At 40.3% G+C, this 21274-nt stretch overlaps 1 protein-coding gene across 1 annotated transcript in view; it reads right to left on the minus strand.

The window, feature by feature from the left end:
• Positions 1 to 10453: 10453 nt before the first annotated feature.
• LOC140237110 (microtubule-associated serine/threonine-protein kinase 2-like) overlaps positions 10454 to 21274 on the minus strand; it is a 138711-nt gene continuing 127890 nt past the window's right edge. Inside the window, exons 15-22 of the mRNA XM_072317049.1 lie at positions 20080 to 20160; positions 18782 to 18852; positions 17670 to 17897; positions 16826 to 17050; positions 16089 to 16353; positions 15153 to 15472; positions 13993 to 14216; positions 10454 to 12048 (exon numbers count right to left, since the gene is read on the minus strand). Coding sequence (XP_072173150.1) covers positions 11023 to 12048; positions 13993 to 14216; positions 15153 to 15472; positions 16089 to 16353; positions 16826 to 17050; positions 17670 to 17897; positions 18782 to 18852; positions 20080 to 20160 — 2440 coding nt within the window. The 3' untranslated portion in view covers positions 10454 to 11022. The remainder of the gene's footprint in view (positions 12049 to 13992; positions 14217 to 15152; positions 15473 to 16088; positions 16354 to 16825; positions 17051 to 17669; positions 17898 to 18781; positions 18853 to 20079; positions 20161 to 21274) is intronic.

Below are 21274 nucleotides of genomic sequence, written 5' to 3' on the forward strand. Positions count from 1 at the left end.
TTTATATATATTTCTTTCCCCATAGATCATGGAAAGAGAAGAAGTTTTACTATTAAATGTGCCCTTTTCTATGGGTTTGACACCTTGGTTTATATGGATAGATAGGAGCTGCCCAAAAATTGTTACGTGTCATGCCTTGTTATTTTGACAAGGCAGTTTATCAAATAAATTATGAGGATGGTTGTTTTGTAGAATTTATTGTGCCTTGTACAAGTATTTCAAGGATCAACTCAAGTAGTAACCTGTAGTATGCCATAGCAACCATGAAATGAACCATCTGGGTGCTGTTGGATTATAGAACATAGTACACCGCAGCTTGTAAATGAATGTCCATATTTACCTTGCCCAGATTCCAATTTTTTTTTCTCTTTTTTTTTCTCTCTCTTCTCTGACCATATGATATTGACATATGTCATAGAGTCATGTGCAGATAAAATATGTTTTTCTTGGGAGCACTTACAAAAAAAAAAAGAATTCAATCTTTAGTACATCAGCTACATTTGAATTTTTGCATCGCTACTGTACTTGTCATAAGCTGTGTATCCACAAAAATGTGAAAAAAAGGGTGTAATGTTGGGGCTGTAAATGCCTATTTTCAGTTGGAGTTATTTTGTACAATAAAAGATCAATATGAAGCAAATGACGATGCGTATGATTTTGGTGTGTTTAATTTCCTATTCCACTCTCTATTAGCATGCTCTATCCTCTCTAAAGAGGAAATCCACCCCATCAATAAATAAATAAACTCCAAAAGAAAGAGAAAAAAATCCCAACAGCATGTTCCAAAAAATGACAAAAATTGGACAAGAAATATGGAAGATATGACATTTTGAAATTTCAACATTTTTAGGAGAACATTTCTTGACCAGTCCTTGCAAATATTAGAATGAGCGAGCTGATGATGACATGCCCTCACAATTTTTTCCATGTATGTGTGTTATACACGAAATTCTGAAAAATTATAATAATTGTTTTTAGCTTATACAGGTAGAAGCATTTTCCCATACCAAAATATATTGGAGGAAATATGGGTCATTTTTTTTTATTTGAGATGGTTTTAAGGCGAGTTTTTTTATTCATACAGCTGAAATCTGAGATTTTGTCATTTATGTATGAGAAATGAATAAGAAATTGTGAGAGCACATCAGCTTGCTGATTTAGATAATCATATGGTCAAGAAGTGTTTTCTGAAAAATTGTGAAATTTCAGAATGTCATAATTTCGTTTCTTGTCCGATTTTTTTTGTTGTTGATCATTTTAAACTGTTCTGCAGGATTTTTTTCTCTTATGAAATTGATAAAATTTTGGAGTGGATTTCTTCTTTAACACACACACACACACACACACACACACACAAAACACATTCACTCTCTGTGTGTGTGTGTCTGTATTCCATAGAAGAATTGTAACAACATAATATTGCATTACTCCCAACACTTGTGTAATATATGGCATTATAAAATGATGAAGCAGATCCTAATCAGATGATTGGTTGAGAGTGTACATGTGACCAGGCATCATTTTGCATATGACCACAAGTAAAGTGGTCATTAGCAGTTTCACATTGCGATGGTCACCAGGCCAGATTTCACCATTTTATTTATTTATATAAGTGGCTGCTGCAAAAGGCAAAATGCCTACATTTTAAATTCTTTGAACAACACGGAACTGCTTCATCAGTTGATAAAACATGTACACATCATTTTGTTCGTCAATTACTATCATGATTACCCACACTTGGTACCTTCAAAATAGCCCAAACAACCTCAGCTATGGCCCTCGGGTGTGTGAGACTATTCCCGAGGTATTTTGTGTGGGTAACTCTTATTAATGCCCTCCAGGATGTGTGTTTATTTGTACACTACAGTGGAAACTCAATATAAAGAGATCTGTTATGACAAAATACCTGATATAACAAACTAATTTCTGCGGTCCAAATGAATTTATTTCGTTTGTTCCACATTGTTATACTGACTACTGATATAATGAAATAAACTCCAAAAGAAAGAGAAAAAAATCCCAACAGCATGTTCCAAAAAATGACAAAAATTGGACAAGAAATATGGAAGATATGACATTTTGAAATTTCAACATTTTTAGGAGAACATTTCTTGACCAGTCCTTGCAAATATTAGAATGAGCGAGCTGATGATGACATGCCCTCACAATTTTTTCCATGTATGTGTGTTATACACGAAATTCTGAAAAATTATAATAATTGTTTTTAGCTTATACAGGTAGAAGCATTTTCCCATACCAAAATATATTGGAGGAAATATGGGTCATTTTTTTTTATTTGAGATGGTTTTAAGGCGAGTTTTTTTATTCATACAGCTGAAATCTGAGATTTTGTCATTTATGTATGAGAAATGAATAAGAAATTGTGAGAGCACATCAGCTTGCTGATTTAGATATTCATATGGTCAAGAAGTGTTTTCTGAAAAATTGTGAAATTTCAGAATGTCATAATTTCGTTTCTTGTCCGATTTTTTTTGTTGTTGATCATTTTAAACTGTTCTGCAGGATTTTTTTCTCTTATGAAATTGATAAAATTTTGGAGTGGATTTCTTCTTTAACACACACACACACACACACACACACACACACACAAAACACATTCACTCTCTGTGTGTGTGTGTCTGTATTCCATAGAAGAATTGTAACAACATAATATTGCATTACTCCCAACACTTGTGTAATATATGGCATTATAAAATGATGAAGCAGATCCTAATCAGATGATTGGTTGAGAGTGTACATGTGACCAGGCATCATTTTGCATATGACCACAAGTAAAGTGGTCATTAGCAGTTTCACATTGCGATGGTCACCAGGCCAGATTTCACCATTTTATTTATTTATATAAGTGGCTGCTGCAAAAGGCAAAATGCCTACATTTTAAATTCTTTGAACAACACGGAACTGCTTCATCAGTTGATAAAACATGTACACATCATTTTGTTCGTCAATTACTATCATGATTACCCACACTTGGTACCTTCAAAATAGCCCAAACAACCTCAGCTATGGCCCTCGGGTGTCTGAGACTATTCCCGAGGTATTTTGTGTGGGTAACTCTTATTAATGCCCTCCAGGATGTGTGTTTATTTGTACACTACAGTGGAAACTCAATATAAAGAGATCTGTTATGACAAAATACCTGATATAACAAACTAATTTCTGCGGTCCAAATGAATTTATTTCGTTTGTTCCACATTGTTATACTGACTACTGATATAACAAAATACCTGATGTGAAGAACAAGTTGTCTTGGTACCAAGGATCTTGTTATACCGAGTTTCCACTGTACATGTTTTAACTTCCTCCATCTCTATACATTGTATCTCTTTCACCCTTCAAACACTAAATTCACTGGGCAAACAGCAGAATGCAACTAACACAGTTTTGCTCATAGACATGCCTTTATTTTTTTTTCTATTTTCTCTCATATGACATAGTTTGTTTCTTGAAGTCCATAGCAGCGAATATCTCACAATGTTCATGTTTGATAAATTTTGTACATCGAGGTATAACTTCAAAAAATAAAACACAGACATCACAACTGCGACAAATAGTACTTTGTATTTACATAGACAGGTAGCGTAATATGATATAATCTGTACAAATTTTTTTGTGCTCTCGCATATATAAACTATGTACACACACTCTCTCTCAGTTGATATGGTGTATATTTGATTCATCACAATTGATTTATAATGCTATTTCTTTGTCGTAAAGGCCTTTGTTTTTACCATCTGTCAAATAATGCTGAAAAAATCAAATCTGACAGTGAACATTTAGATACTATACTTACAATACTCTGCAGGGGAACAAGGTAATAAAAATGTTCACTGAACCTCGGCAAAGTGAACAGATTCTATGAAAATAGTTCAGAATTTTCACGAGTGATTTTTTTGTCCCCATTTATCTGTGAAACTTTACCATCACACAGAGACTACCTTCAAAAGATGAATAGAATGGAAACAAATACTTTAAAAAATGGATGACAACATGCAATTCACCATTTTTTTTTTATTATTGGGGTGGGGGAGGGGTAAGAAGTTAGAAAAGATTAGACATTCACACAAATTAGACAAGGACCTAAATTGTATGAAATAGCACTAAGTAAGAGGTCAACGACATAATTTCTTAAAAGAAACAGAGGATAAGTAAATGATCAAAAGAAATAATTCTCAGAAGAAAAGGAAGATGGAGTAGTCAATGAAATGATTTTTCATAAAGAAAAAAAGTGAAATGTAAACTCAATTCATATTTGCTTATACCTAAGGTACATGTAGCTCTTGATCACCCCAATGGTATGTAATAGTCTATTTGTTGTCTATTTTTAATCTACACATGGGATTTTAAAACTGACCTTGCACAACCTATCACCCTCACACCCCCTCCCCACCCACCCAAATGATGACTGCATGCGTGATAACCACAACAGGCTACATGATAACACGAGCGGTATTCAAATGCTTGCACATATCAAACTGTACAGAATGTATCACTATACCCGACGTATCGATACAGATTAACACGGAATTGTTACGTTGAAAAGAGACTACAATATTGTTACTTCAGCCTGGTGGAATGGCATACCTATGGCACGGTCGATATGTAGCAACCACCTCCTCAGAACAACACACACATACACACACACACATACACAGTACACAGTGTATATGAAGGAACTTGATATGCAAGTTGGCAGCAGCACAAATTCCTCCACAAGTGCTTGGAAAAATGCTGCGACCAATTTTGGGTCCGTTGTCTTTTCCTTGCTCATGCAGAGTATACAGAAAAACCCCCAAAACGAACTCAAAAATCGTACATATGTATATCCTCCATTATGGATTTGAGGGTTTGCTAATACATTGTATGTCCTTATTCTTAGAAATCAATAGTCATGGCATAAGTATCTTGGCAATGTTCTTTTCAGATCTTTATCTAAACTCGTCTTCCCCGCTTTGTGAACTGTAGATTCGTACACAGGTGCACCCATTGGAAAGAAAGTGAAGAAATGACACAAGAATGTGCATTTCTATGGATTGAATTGAGATCAATCAATATCAAAACACCCCGTTCCCCCATTAAAAGAAAAAAAAATGTTTTGTTAAGCCAAATGACAAACAAGGAAATGAAGTGATGCCAATGTATTTCAATTAACAAAAGTCACCATCAGAGTGGAGTCTCTGACTTAAAGTTCTGACAACACCCTCAACCTATGATAACCACTGCTTTAAGAAGATTGCTCAGTGGGGAATGCCAATTTCGGGTGCATTCTAATCTTGTGTGCACTCGATTACCAGCCATAAGTAACCCTTGCACCACTCGTCCCACAATGATACCACACATACAGTCCGATCTCAAGAATTTGCAAGAATTTCTGTCTGTGCAACCAACACAAATGCACATAGCGACTCACAAACTGGACGCGGCGCTACGTCTCTTGCGCGCTATCACCATGGACATTGTCGTGAGACATTAAAGAAAAGAGGTGGATCTCTTGCGACTCGATATCCGCTCTTTATTTTCCTTCATCCACGGCGGGTATGCACGCTTCCCGAAATATCATCTTGCGAAAGGTAAGAAGATGACTCTTGTGTGGCATGGCACCAACCAATACTATTTGGGTTGGGTCGGTTTCCTCTGCACACTTCACCAAGGTGCAACACGATCGTTCCTCTCAAGTGGGTGTGTGCACGTGAGAAAGAACGGCTGCACTTGTTAATACAAAAGGAAAGTCCAATGAGGAAATGAAATCGATGATGTCACAATATACACTGAGAACACACGACTTCTCAGATATTGAATCTGTTTGTGTTCCCTATAGATCTATTCTTCTGTTGTTTTTCCTTCTTCTTCTTCTCCTTGACCCCCATCTTCTTGTTTATCAACCCAGGTTGAATTTCAGCTCTGTTATGTCTTTCAAACATTAAGTTTGATGCAAGCAAGCTGGTGCAAAAGTCAAAGGGTTGACTTTCTCCCCCCCCCCAACTCTTTCTTGCCCTACGCCTGCTATCCCCCAAAACACTTCTTTTTCCTTTACTCACAGGTACTGTATAGTCACAAGTGTTCAGCAGTATCCCCAAGCAAAGCATGCATTCACTCCAGTTTAACCCCTTGAAGGCTTGCCCGACTACACTCGGGCAGGTGTCTAAGGGCAATGTGTGTACTAGCGACATCAGCCCGTCCTCGATGGGTTGAACGCCGCAAACAATCAATATTCATCCAGTGTGTACAGGTGACTCATGCCATCTCCATTAGAATTTTTTGACCAGTGAGGGAGCCCTCCTCACGAATTTCTTTTACACAGGAGCGGCTGCTGTGTTCACGGTTGATGCAGCCCTCAGCACCATCGACTTGTTCAATTCATTTCTGCGTACTTGTATTTCTACTGGCTGTAAGCAAACTGGATGAATGCTGACATAAGGAAACCATTTAAACAAAAGATGATATGGTGTTATTCAAACAAACAAAAAAAGTTCCAAGTAGCCAACTTCTTTTGATTGCGTTTGTGTTTCTTTGTGTTTCTTTTTTTTTCACATGTGCATCACTCCACCTTCTACGTCTAAGTTGATCACTCAGAAAATCTACCAGAACTCACTTCATAAAAGCCATCGCAGGATTAGGTAATCTATTTCTACTGCTTTTTCAATCTACTCACAACTGTAAAAAGACACTTCACGATTGTACACAGTATATCATTATAAAATCTTATATTCATTTTTTTTTCAGAATGGTACAAAAATTATACTTTTACCAATAGATTCTTAAATAGAGATCAGAACTTTTGCAAATCATCTCTATCTGTATATCTCAAGATAATCTGCTTTATGTAGAAATGAAAGCTATATGACACTGTCAATAAATCACTCAGTATACACTCACACACACACACACACACACACGCACACTCTGCTCTTAACATTTATCTCACACGCTTGAAGAGGATTTGCCCTCGACGGACATGTAACGGCACGGACAGTTTCCCCTTACTTTTTGTTTTGACAAATCTTCTCTCTCACTCCTAAATGCACCTTTTGACATTTTATAGAACTGGAATGTGCACGAAAAGATGTTCAGCAGTGTTCATCAGCTGTAACATTGCATAATAGTTTGGTCAAAAGTGCTCACACAACTTCATTAAAGTCAGCAGTATAGACTCGGGTATAGAATCTTGTCAATGATGGACTAGCAAGCATCACTTGTCTATAACTCAGTAGAGGTTTCCAAGGTGGAATTGAAGAAATGCGTAGGCCAAACGGCAACCTTGTGAATTTGTCTACTTTCTGTGCATTTTGCACACCATTCTGCAACGGCGTGAAACTGAGTGGCTACAACAAGATTTCAAGAAATTGATCAGACACACTATTCTTATGGAAGCATCCTCTGTCTTGCCCCTCAAGAATGGATTGAAGAAGTTGAATTCCTTTTTATTTTGTTCTCTCCCACGAGATTATCACTTTGAGGCCACGAAATCTTGAATGCAAAGAGATGAATAAAACAACAACCACTGTTTGTATAATGAATTTGGCGATTATTCCTATTGCTATATGTTTTCCTTTTTTGAAGTGGTTGGGATCTACCTGATAAAAGTATTTGTTAAACACTTTTCTTCAAAGATTTTGGCACGTTCCCACTGCCCCCTAGTGTTCCGTAAAGTGCGGTCAGTCTGTTTCACAAGAACAAAATGTTCCTGCATGACTGACCACTATCCTCACGCGAGTCTTGAGGCAAGCTTATGGCACTCTTTGAACAAACAGCCTTTCGCCGTAACAAGTCAATCAATGGACGTATGATCTGGAACACGTCTCCTGCCTATTCTTACAACCTACATATCCATACCCTACTAAGTATGAATGCTCCAGAACAGGAGATTTTGTGCTAAGTATCTATGTATCTGCCCTCTCACTCACTCAACTCACTCACGAGAGTCACTCCAGTGACCAGAGATTAAGCTAAGATGACCAGGAATCACGCCCATTCAGGGAACACTTTTGCATCTCATTCTCTTTCCAAAAGAGTTCTTATATCATTTTTAGATTTTTACTCACAAATCCAAATTGTTTCATTTTCCGAAGGGTCTGTCAAGGGGGCAAAAAAAAAAAAAAAATAGCAGCCGAGTCTCTGGGAGGTAACAAATATCTTCCCAAGACCTTTTTGTGGGTACAAGGTCCATTTGAGCTTCAGATTGGAATCAAATGTTAAATAAAGTGGTCCTCGATGTTCATCTGCATGGTGTCCAAACCAGGCAGGCATGAGTAGTATCGTTTGTGCACGCAACTCTCAAAACTACACCTACATATCAGCACATTCATATGTGTTCAGGCCCTCTATTGGGATGTTAAAACAATTTCTGAATCTTGTTTGCTAGTTATCTTCTTTTTCTTTTCTTTTTTAATGTTGCTGCAAGAGACCAGTCATTGAATTTACTTTGAGGGTGTCACTGTCAGGAGACATGCGTGCCATCACAGAAGAAAAAGAAAATCAACCTCAAAACAACTGCAATATAGCAATGGAAGCTGCATCTTGTTGATGCTTCATTGTCTGCAGGACAGCACTCTGACAGTTGAGAGTTTAGAGGTATCATTACGTGCCCACGGCAGTAACTATGTAATGTGGGAGGAGAGCATAATCAACAAATTTGTCACAAGGATTTCACTCACAAGTTGGCCCGCTGACCCGATACGGACGGGAGACGGAAATCAATCGTGCTGCAAAGCAAGAGAGAATACCAGGGGTAGCAAAAACTTCCATCACTTTGTCCCAGTCTCTGTAATAGCCATTGGCTCAGCTCTCACAAATGACTAAATAACTATCGCCCCCTAGTGGCGATGGAGAGGAGAGCAAGTTATGCCAAGGATGCCAATCAAGTGAAGCTTTTCCCTTATAAGTATTATGTTTGCCAGGACAGAGATTTAATTCAATCTCATTTAACTCCTTCGCTTCTTCCTCCTCGGCATACTCTCCACGAAAGTTTTTGATGGTCACACTCATCATTTATATTTCTTTCAAACCCGCGCATTTCCACGAATGACAGTGAAAAATTTGCATGAACTAATGTTGAGGACTATGTATGAGCCACGGGATTACCAGCATTTGGTGTCCCGCTCCCAAAGCTACATTCACAGACTGAACTCAAATACATGTATGCACCATATAATGCACATAGAGTCTTCAAAGCTGTAACATCCCTGGCGTGACAATAGTTACATTGTAAGATGAGAGGGACCTGAAAAAATTGGGAAAACATCTTGTAGAGTTCCTTTCTTAAAGAACAGTCTCCTCTTCAGCTTGGAGTCAGTGAGAGCGACAGCTGTAAGAACAAGACACTGCAGTGATTATGATATTAAAGTGATTTCAAAACAGGAATTCTGGGCTGGTAGATTTCATTACGCAAGGCATTGCAGATTTCAGGAGATGGCCACTACAGGTACAGTTGTATATTCAGCATCCTTCAAGGCCACGGACGCCCTTCGTAAAAGAAGACGGCAGTGGCGAGGAAAGTCACCGACCCTAACATGCTCTCAGCACAGAGGGCGGTATAGGTAGAGCGAACCTCACAGGGGATGAGAATGAAAAGTGTTTAAGGCCATAACTGGGGCAGTTGATTTGGAACATGACTCTTTTTCTACAAATCATGCACTATCAAACCAAGCCAAAGGTAATCGGACTCAAATGACACACTTGATAATACTGGCAGACATTAATTTAAAAAGAGCAATCATATCACAACAGCAAATACAAAAAAAAAAAAAAAATAAGAGCAATAATACAAATAATTATATCAATAACATTGTGCAATTAAAATTTCTTCTTTTTTTTTTTTTGCACTGAATACAGAAAGGCCCCAAGCGATACATATGGTGTTCTTCTTTTTACGATCCTTATAATTATGACAATTCTTTCCACATTACAGACATCATCTTTGTAGTTTCGCTGACATATAAAGAAAAACACTATCACAGAAATCCATCCGTATTACTCTTTTATTCATCTTGTTCTTTTTAATTCCACTTTTTCCTCCTTTGAGGTTTCTTTTCATCATTCTAATTACTAAATGTAAATCATCTTTTTTTTTTTTTTCCTCTCTGGGGAAGGAGGCAGGAGTAAATATTTTGATGGCACTAAAAAAAGTGTTCTGTATTCAATTTCTCTCAATATTTCAATCTTCATAAACTCGGATCTGCCACTGGCTTTGTTCTGATGAACATGTACTACCTGCAAAACCAGTTGACTCAGTAATCTCTGGCATTGCACCACAACCCACAACCAACTGTGTGGGCACTATCAGGCTTCACTCTTCCAACTGGCAAACACGGAAGAGACTTTGAATCTTCATCAGATTTACTCACGATCACACACTGCTGTTGCAAATTAACACCTATTCTTTTGGCTACAAGAGCTCTAGCTGAATCAGCTTTGAACAGAGTAACAATCTGTGTCTGTAGTAAGGCAAAGCAAATACGCTCTCAGCGTTAAACTCTTTCTTTCCGACTTGGATTAAAGACAATAAAGAGGGGTGGGGTACGGAGTTAATTACTTGCCATGATTGAAGCTAGGGGGTGTCATTCTTGAACTTTTTTTGTTTTCTCTGTTTGAAATGACAGTCTTTATTATTTCAGCATCTTTGGCAAAGCAAGCAGGCACAGAATAAGCAAAGTTGAATAAATCTTTAAAAATTGATGACAGAAAGTACTTTTTGCTACTAGGCTTCCACAGCTCCTAGATCTTCCATGTCCCTCTCCGCACACTATCACAGAACAGTCAATGATGGCACCAAATATTTGCGGTGATATCATCAATGACAAGCAGGAAAATCTCCTTCAAGACTGCCACAGTCAGATCCACATGCGACTTGTGGCGACTGCTTACAAGAAGAAAAGAAAACGACATGAATAGATGGCATATATCTCAAAATGTCAAATATACATATACAACACATTGAATACACTGTGATCTCATGATGTAGGCGAGTTCGAAATGCCTTGTTCCTGTCCTTTAGCTGTTTTCTTACGTAGACCCTGTTGATTTCCTCTCGGCCACTTTCTCCTTGCTGACAATGCCGAGACGCTTCAAGCTTCTCTCCTCCCGAGAAAGGGGGTCGCAGGCTGAGTCCGCACGAGGTCTCAGCTGCACTTCAAACATGTCCAGTGGGACCTTCTCATGGTCCGGGGAGAGTGCCCGCCGAAGGAGGGGTGAGGGCGGTGTCTCCAAGTTGCGCGACCGCATGTTCAGCTTCTTAGCCTTGACCTTCATAGGGGCTGACAGAGTGGGGCTGCTCAGCATGTGTGCTGGGTAGGACTGGGTGGTGTTGGAACTGCCCGGCGAGTGGCCGAGGCTGGTGACAACGGCCAGTGGGCTGGGGCTGCGGACGGGGGACTTGGGGGCTGGGGACTGGTTGGGGGTTCTGGCCAGCGGGGACAATGGGATGTGACCGACGGACTTCCTACGGTTCCCACCTGGCCGGAAGGGGAAGGGAAGCTTGTGCGCAAGGCCCTGGAGCGTGCTGGGTCGTGACGATGTGAAGTGTCCAGCGGGTGAGTTTGGGCAGCTCGACGAAGGGGAGCTATTCGGCGAGGACGTCAGCGGCGTGCTGCAGGCATGATCGCCGCCGACGTGGAACATCGGCGGCGAGCGCGGCGACTTGAGGGAAGTGGGCGAGCGGGGCGATGTGTCGATTCCGCTCTGCCGTCCCAGCGCCGCCAAGCTCGTTCGGCTCCCATCCGTCGATGCCCGCTTCAAACTCGACCTCCTGAACACGGCGCTTCTTCGACGACGCTCCACGGAGTCCCGCTTGCGCTTCTGCTTCTTGCGACGGGCCATCTTGCTGGTGGAGGGGTTCCTCCTCCGGCCACCCGTCTGAATGGTGGTCTTGTCCAGGGGCACGGCGTTGATGACAACCTGGGTGTCGCTGCTCATCATGAGCTCAACAATCTCTCGATGGATCAAACCCTCTACAGGGGTGTTGTTGATGTGGGTCACCAGGTCCATTGGTCTCAGGCCCGCCTCGAACGCAGGGCTGCCTTCTTCCACATGCTGTGTAGAGAAGCAACATGTGAAAACAAACCTTTGACTCTCTGTAACCTTTTACACCTTATAATAACCTTACTCCTTTGATGTGTTACATGATGACAAAGAAGATAAAGGTACGACATGCACACATTAAATTACAGTGAACACTTCTCTGTAAGATTTATCTCTGTATGTTTGAGAGAAGCAGAAATAAGATTTCTTTACTAATATATAATATAGCAAAGGGTTATACAAATTCATGAAATCTTCCATCGAGATGTTTTCATTGCAACTGATTGACAATTGCCCTACATTCACGCTTGAATAATAAAGCAGTACCCGCTGCATGCTCTAAGGATTAGAACCAACACTTGCTGTCGGGCGAAAGCTCGGTGATCTAGTGGAGATAACGCCTGTTCGGTAATCAGGAGGTCGTAGGTTTGAATCCTGCTCGAGTATGTACGCCCATGATTTTTTATCACGCTACTACTATAACACTGATCAATTCAGTGCTTGTTTACGTGGATGAAGGGCAATTGTCAATCAGCTAGCAAAGGGCTGTTCATAAAACAAATATTTGACTCTCAGTAACCATTCACAGCTTATAATCTTTTTCCAAATAAAACCTGCATTCTATGTAGAATACAATGTTTGAATATTCATGACAATCTTGTTTTGTATGATTGAGCCACTATAAGCAACCACAAAAATTTCTAAAAATGATGATCCATCCCCAAAACTTGTCATCAAAACATTTTCTCCCCATCCTAAATACCACATCTCCTACTGTGCAATGAACAGCAAGGCTTACATGTTTTCATGTTTGTTTGTTTGTTTTTTCATCTTTGATACAATGTTTCAGCACTGGACAAGAAGCATTAAGTTTTAACAAGAAACTATTCTTTCCCTAAATTATTCAAATTCATTGCATTCTTAAACTTCTTTAACCCTATTCTAACTGGGGGGGGGGGTCGGGTCAAATTGACCCCCCCCCCCTCGACGTTTCGCGCCACGATTTCGCAACGCGCAAAGATTTTGCCGCGTTGTTTCACGACTTTTTTCATTGAAGTCTCCCGCATATTTTGAGACCAAATTTGCGACGTCCGGGTACACCGTTTTGAAGTTATGTAATGTTTTGCATATGCATGTCAACCAAAAAACAGCTCAAATTCATGATATCGTGTGCAAATCCAATGCAAATTGTGTTTTTTGGTTAAATTGATATAAATTAGATTATTTCAACTTTTAACCATTGAAATTAATCAATTCTAGTGTAGATAAGCCTGAAAAAGTGCCTGCAACAAATTTTGGAAAAAAACAATAGAAAACAAAAGGTCGAAAAAACAATAAAATTAACAAAACAGAAAACAAAAGAAATTGATTTCGATTGTGCTATTTTTTTACAAGAAAATTGTTTGATGTGTCTTGAGGAATTCTGACACAAAAATTTAGCAATCCTCCAGTCTTTTTAATGGAGTTATAGGTGGAAATATGATTTCATGCACAAATTTGCATAATTAATTTATTGAAAATAGAAAGGCAATATTTTTCTATTGTATGACCATGTTATCTTGTAGTTGACATCCAGCTCTATCTTCAGGCAAAATTTCGCAGCGATCGCACAATCGGTGGCTGAGATCTGACCCCCCCCCCCCTCAGTAAAAACTTGGTCTCAAATAACCCAGTTAGAATAGGGTTAACTGCTTACCAGGGGCCTGTTTCATAAAGAGTTGTGATTGATCTTACGCTCGATTTTATTGAGCGTAACTCGTTGAATCAAGCATAAGTTCAATATTGAGCGCAAGTCCTGTTTCATATCAAAGACACTTATGCTCGATTTCATGAAAAATCAAGCGTAACTTTCAATAGATTGAGTGTAACTTGCGATCAATCGCAACTTACGCTCAATCCTTATGAAACAGGCCCCAGGTGTCTACACCCTGCCAAAGTTGGCAAATCTTATCATACCCTGACAAGATGATGTAGTGTGTAGATGTTGGACTCTCCCAGGTAGACCTTGATGGCTTGCATCTGGAATCCCATGGCCTTCCGCCGCGGCGGCTTGCGGATGATGATGGGTGACTTCAGGGAGCCGGAGCCGTAGCCGGAGGCATCCCTAGACGGCGAGTCATCGCGCGAGCTACTGGACTCGCCGCCTGGAGAATTGATCGGCGACGGCACATGGAGTTCATCTGCCACGACACAAGGGGAGAGGAATTTTTCTTGTCAACCTTGTAGATGTTTACCGGTTTTTACATAACTGGATGTGACATACGGGCATTCAATAAACTCCAAGAATACCACCGACAACTTTGTTACATACAGTGTCAACAACATTTTCAGTTGCTGGTTGTACAAGGGTTAATCCATGGGAGGGGGGGATGAGAATTTTGGCCATTTAAATGTCAGTGGATAATCTGACTAGACATCTACTGGGACACACCAAACATACTGCATCCCATCTTTATCTTGTGATACCTCTTGATAATTCTGCACATGCATGTACAACCACAGAACACATTCTTGTAGGACTGTGTGCAAGACACAGCTTGAAAACCATATGTGAAAGCATCTTCTAGGACAGACACTGCTAAATCTTTCATAACAGTGCAAAAATAAGCATGGCATTATGACATATTTGTCCACCAAACAAATAAATGGTTCTCAGCAGATTCATTGTCATGTGACCTAGCCAGTTAGTCTACGATGTCAATGTGCCACTTTGTGTTATGTCCATACCAGATGAATCTCTGATATTTACACACTTGTCTCTTCATTTCTACAAGTTTTACCGATCAGCTCCTTTAATGTCACTGCTCATTCTGTAAATACTTGAGGTTAATTCTCCTCTTCCATTTGACTCTTGACTGCACGGTGGTGTTGGCTGAAAGTTCTACAGCATGTTGCGACAACTTGTATGTTCAATATTCACACATGAACAAAGATTTCAGGGAAGGATGAGGGCCACTTGAAAGTATGAAGAAATGCTATGAAAGCACTGAATTGCTCGATATTTTGAGAGCAAGCAACGTCAACCATACAAGGGATGGGGTTAGAAGTAGGACTAGATAGGATGGAGAAGGGGATGGTAAAGGGGTGGGGTGGGGTAGGGGGATTATGTAGCATACCCGATGGGATGATGAGAGAGAGAGTGCTGGAAGAGGCGGACTTCACCACGGGGCGGCTCTGCCTCTCCCCGCCCTTCCCGACATCGACAGCACCAAGCAGCCCGCCGGAAGTCGACGAGGCACTCGACAGGGAGGCGTCGAGGGCGGCGATGTGGGGGTTGTCCTCATCGAAGGAGATGGAGAACCGTGGGAGGACCTCGCGCAGCGGTGGTTTGTGGGCGATGCCCGCCCGACGGCGAGACCTGGGTGAGGAGTCCTGGGATGGGGTGCCCGGCGATGAGGAGGCATCAGAGAGGTCACCTGCCTTCATCGGAGTGATCCTAGAGGGTGTGGTAAAAAGTAGTTGCAAGAAGTATACATTTCATTTTATCATGAACGTTTTTAACCAGACGGCTTCTGACTTAAGTTTTTGTAAGCCACATTCAACAAGGGTCAAATAATGAGGTCTTATTCGCCAATGCCTGAAAAATCAGACAAGCTCTTGACTAAAAGAGCCCTGTACGGGCTAATGTGTTTGCCCTGCTTTTTCTTTTTTTTTGTTGTTCATATGCTTATATTTGCTTCCTGTTTAACCCTGTGATTATAACTGATAACATCCTGGTATACAAAGCTAATGGTATTTTGAGATGACGACTCTGAGAGAGTTACGGGCTGGCAACCATTTCAAGGATAGTCACACGATTGTGTCGGTCCTGTGGTAGCTTGCTCATAAGCATTTCAAGTGCTTCTTTAAGTGACTACCCAAAATAAATCCAAACACACAGACAGGCATCATCATCTCATTAGTTGTTGGAAAAAAAAAAAAAAAAAGACTCGTGGGATATCAAGACATATTCTTGCCTGACAGGGTTCTACAGGCTAGTTGGTACATTTGTGTGTTTGTTTGTATGTTTGTTTCTTTGTTTCACTAAACCAAGGACCCAGCAAGCTATTTACCTGTCAGGCATGGTCAGGCCACTACCCCTGTCCACGTCCACCGTCAGGAGCTGCACCGAGTTCCTGGCAGGCAGGGAATGATGGGACAGGTCCGTCAGGGGCAACGAGGCGCTGTGCGACCTCTCCCGCCGCTCCGTGTCATCCGACGACTGCGAGACGCTACTGCAGGAGCGGCTGAAGCGCGGCGAGTACGTGGAGAAGTTTCCAATCTCGGGCAGCTCCTCGTCATCGGAGTCCAGCTCGTGGTTGTACCTCTCCGACCGGGCTGGAGAACGCAAACAAATACACGCGCATCCTTGTTATGACCCAATGATCACAGCGCTTCATAGTGCCACAGAATGATTTATCACAGCTGTAAGTTGGACACTTTACTTCCAAAGTTTTGCAGGCCGTCTCAAACAAATCGTACATGTTTGCAACATATTGAAAATATGTTTGATAAATATATCTTGACGTGCATATCATGCCCATGCTGTAACATCGAAAGTAACCTCAGTCAAAAAGTAAAATGGATGGTGCCTCAGACACAGGTAGAAATTGTCAGTAAATTCAAGCACAATTTCACTTCTCACTGCTCAACCCCACAGTGATTATTTGAACTTTAATTTAACGAATTTCATCCTCTGAAGTCAACAACATTCAGACTTTGTAGACATTTTTGTCGAACCTTGGTGAGCCGATACATCTATAACCCAAGAGAAAGCTTGTTCATTGAAATATCGCTCACTGCGACTTACGATCAAAGTAGCTGGTGTCATCGTCACCCTCAAGCTGCGGAATGAAGTCAGCCTTCTGGCGGAGCAGCCCAGTCCAGTCTAGGCCCTCAAAGAACTTGTGAATCTTGACGTCTTCGCTGCCGCCGGTGCCCAGTCTGAAGAGGGGGTCCTGCTGCAGCAGGCTGTTGATCAGATCCACAGCCTCGTCGGATAGTGCGTCGTCGCCGTCGGGCCATTCTATCTCAACTGCAAAGGGGATGGGAGGAGGGTGGAGGGGGGTGAGAGAGAAGAGAAGCTTGTAAGGATGTACTATTCATTGAATTGGTTTAATGAGGGTGCTTGCATTGAAGTTCTGAAGATTAAACCTTAGATTTTTGAGACTCGCAAGGAGAAGCATTTTTTTCTACCTGCTGCTTTGTGATGGGTCAAAACAATTCTACTTGTGACTTTCACAATCACTGCGCTACCTAGACACAACCACAGAAGAGACAGATGCAGTGCACACAATTGTCTTCCGATATGACACCAAGGAGTTAAAGTCAGACTTCAAATTATGGACCAACACATAATACCAGAATTCATAACCGAGTCTACGTCTTAGATTAAAACCACACACTAGAACAAGTGCTAAGTAGGGTTACCTTGCACACATGCATGTCAGGGTGCATTTATTATTGGATGTCTGTTAGCATATGCAATATGTCATGCGCACCTACATGATCAGTCTTTGCATAATCTTTGGACTACATTTTAACTCCCTCTGTGAATATTGGCATATGAGAGTCTTCAATGTTGCAGATTTGTGTTGGGACTTTTCACAGGAATTAAGGAGGGAAGGAAAGAAGGCGGGGTCAGTGACACTCACCATTGATAGTCTGCGAGAAGAGCTCCTCCGGGGTCTCCCCAAAGAAGGGCGGGCAGCCCACCAGGAACTCGTAGAGGACCACGCCCATGGACCACCAATCCACCGGCTTCCCGTAGCCCTGCCGTAGGATGACCTCGGGGGCAATGTACTGGGGCGTCCCGCACACCTGCTGGTCCTGAAACTGCTTGGTGTCACGGTCGATGTTCCCCTCGTACATGTTGGTCGTTACTGGAGGGGGAAGAGTTACACATAACGAGTGAAAGGGATGCTTTACTCTCAAATATTATGGCAGTATAACTCGGTTACCATTATCATCTTTTCCCCTAAAGACAGCAGCATATTTACAAACAGTGCCTTACTCTTAAATATTATTGCAGTATAACTCGGTTACTATTATCATCTTTTTCCCTAACACCAGTGACATATTTACATTCAGTGCTTTACTCTAAAATATTATTGCAGTATAACTCGGTTACTATTATCATCTTTTTCCACACAAACAGTGACATATTTACATACAGTGCTTTACTCTGAAATATTATTGCAGTATAATTCGGGTGCTATTATCATCTTTTTCCTGAAGACTGTGACATATTCACATACAGCTACAGGGTCAATGCTTGAAGAGGATATATTTTCTATGCTGAAATCTATATTGTCCCAAGTTCAGAGTGTTCGTAGTTAAATTTCAGCTTATTACTACATGTTTCACTAATCTAAGTTATCAAGAAACTGTCCTAAAGTAGCACTGCATGTATGAAATCAACTAAAAATTAACATTCATGTGGGCCCTGCAAATTTTCTCATACCAATCGTAACAAATTGTGCAGGGATCTTTGGAAAATCTTCCGCAGGATATATTCTGAACACTTCTTTCATATCAACGAATGCTATCAAAGATATGAAAGTCATTCCTGCATCCGACATGAACTAACTCATAAGCATCTATGGGTATGTGATGAAATATCCTTATTGTCTCTTGGGTAACTGAACGAGGTGAAAGCAAAATGTGACTAACGGTCAAAGGGATGCCAGAGTGACTCTGGACTGCCTCATGACTTTGTCACATCGTCATGGAAACAAAATCATTTTTGACAATACACTGTACTCACGGCTCATGATCCCGATCTTGGACAGGCCAAAGTCGGTCAGCTTTATGTGTCCGGTGGATGTAATTAACATGCTGGGGAGAGAAGGATGCAAGAGTTTGCTATCAAATACAGGACTTCACACAGTCATGTATGCAATGTGCTTTTACAGTAATGGGTTTTATCATGAGAAAAAAAACAACAAACAAACAAAACTGTCCTGTAATTCAAATTCATTGCACTACTCTGCTGTGCACTAGAACAAAATTCAGCACCTCTGAAGTCACTGATTTGTTTTAAATGATAACAGAGGTTAACAAATTTCCTTCACAGAATCCTGAGGACACTTGCTATGAAGCATAAACTCTGTTTTATCCTATATATCCTGCTGATGGGATGGGCACAAGATGGACATGGTAATTTGGATCCATTTTGTCCACAAAATTTGGCACTCTTGCAGTCAATGTTTACACTATAAATAAACAATGACCTCTAATGGCATTTCAGTTCAAAGACTCTGAAATTTGTAAAACTACACAAAGTACAACACAGGATTGTTGCCTAACAACATACACATGGCCTACAGGTTGTTTGTGCAGCTTATCTGGGCAATTATTCCTCAACAGGTCACTGTGGTATTGTATGTAAATCTATCCAAATTTCCTTCTCAAATGGTAGCCAGAGTAACCCAAAGAGCCCACCTGAGGCTTGTCAGACCTGACTAGAACTAATTCAGGCCAGACAATCCCTAGCATAGGGCTGCTATAACATTCAACATCAAAAGCTACGAGACTCCAATGTGCTCTAAGAGAAATACACTTTGTATTTGTGTGCTGCATGATAATTAAATGCATCTCAATAGGCAAAACTAATTCCCCAGTCAGGGGTTATTCTACTCTCATGGCAGGACATGAAGAGATATTTTTCCCCTTATTATCTTTTATTTGCTATTTCATTTTAGTGTTTGTTTGTTTATTTGTTTGTTTGTTTGGGTGGTTTTTTTTAGATGGCCAGAGCAGAATTTGGGAGACTTTGCGCCTCCACAAACAGCATAAATACACAGCTCTACCTGCTCTCTTAACATTTGAGAGAATTAAATAAGATTGACAGATAACCATTTTTTTTTTTTTTTTTTTTTTCACGGCACTGGACATGAAACAGCCATATGCAATACTTGAGCAATACTTGAATGTTTGTACATTATGAATCCTTCAATAAATCGTAATGGAATACATTATTTTCATTTACTATTTTCTCTCTTTTTTTGGGGGGGGGGGGGGGGGGGCAAGGGAGGGGTAGGGGTAGCTGATATATGTACTTACTTATCTGGCTTGATATCTCTGTGTACAATTCCATAACTGTGTAGATACTCTATAGCTAGTACTGCTTCAGCAAAGTATAATCTGATGAAAGAATAAAGAAAAAACAGTAAAATAGAGATTATATGCCACGGGAACAATATCTTTACCTAGCTTTTCTTTCATGGTTTGACAAAAGGATGTAAAATGTACGCAACAAGGTGTAAGTTCCATCTTGAGTATTATTGACCGATAAAGGGATACTCTTTAATATTTTAGTGACACAAAAACAGCCACAGACAGGCAGACACGGAGGCACATTTACACACATATACAGACATACAGACAGACAAACAGACACAAAGTCCATGTTCCCAGTCCTCAGCAAGTGCTGGTGATCATGACTTCAGTGTTGCTTTGCACATCCAAACAATAGCACTCAAACGATCACAAATACGAGGGAATTTTGCACAAAGACTTGAAACAAAATCTAGCCCATTTTCCTCTCGAGGTAATCCTCCCCAAACTAAACCAAGGCTGAAATCATGGACAAAATATTGTGATTGCGGTTGCTGAAAAAACAGGTTAGGCTCTGTTTGAGTTGACGCTCTCGTGATTTTGGAAAAATGCCATTTTCTTGCTCAAGCTGATGTCTCAGAACTTTCACTTTAAGCAATCTTTATCTTTTTCATTTGGCAGCTTAACCCTATTCTAACTGGGCTATTTGAGACCAAGTTTTTACTGAGGGGGGGTCAATTTGACCCCCCCTTCAGATCTCGGCCGCCAATCGCGCGATCGCCACGAAATTTTGCCTGAAGATAGAGCTGGATGTCAACTACAAGATTACATTGTCATACAATAGAAAAATATTGCCTTTCTATTTTTAATAAATCAATTATGCAAATTTGTGCATGAAATCATATTTTCACCTATAACTCCATTAAAAAGACTGGAGGATTGCTAAATTTTTGTGTCAGAATTCCTCAAGACACATCAAACAATTTTTGTGTAAAAAAATAGTTCAATTGAAATTAATTTCTTGTGTTTTTTATTGTTTTGTTAATTTCTTATGTATTTTATTGTTTTTTCAACCTTTTGTTTTCCATTGTTTTTTTGCCAAAACATGTTGCAGGCACTTTTTCAGGCTTATCTACACTAGAATTGATTAATTTCAATGGTTAAAAAGTTGAAATAATCTAATTTATATCAATTTAACCAA

The sequence above is a fragment of the Diadema setosum genome, chromosome 13, assembly GCF_964275005.1.
Source record: "Diadema setosum chromosome 13, eeDiaSeto1, whole genome shotgun sequence".
Taxonomy (NCBI): domain Eukaryota; kingdom Metazoa; phylum Echinodermata; class Echinoidea; order Diadematoida; family Diadematidae; genus Diadema; species Diadema setosum.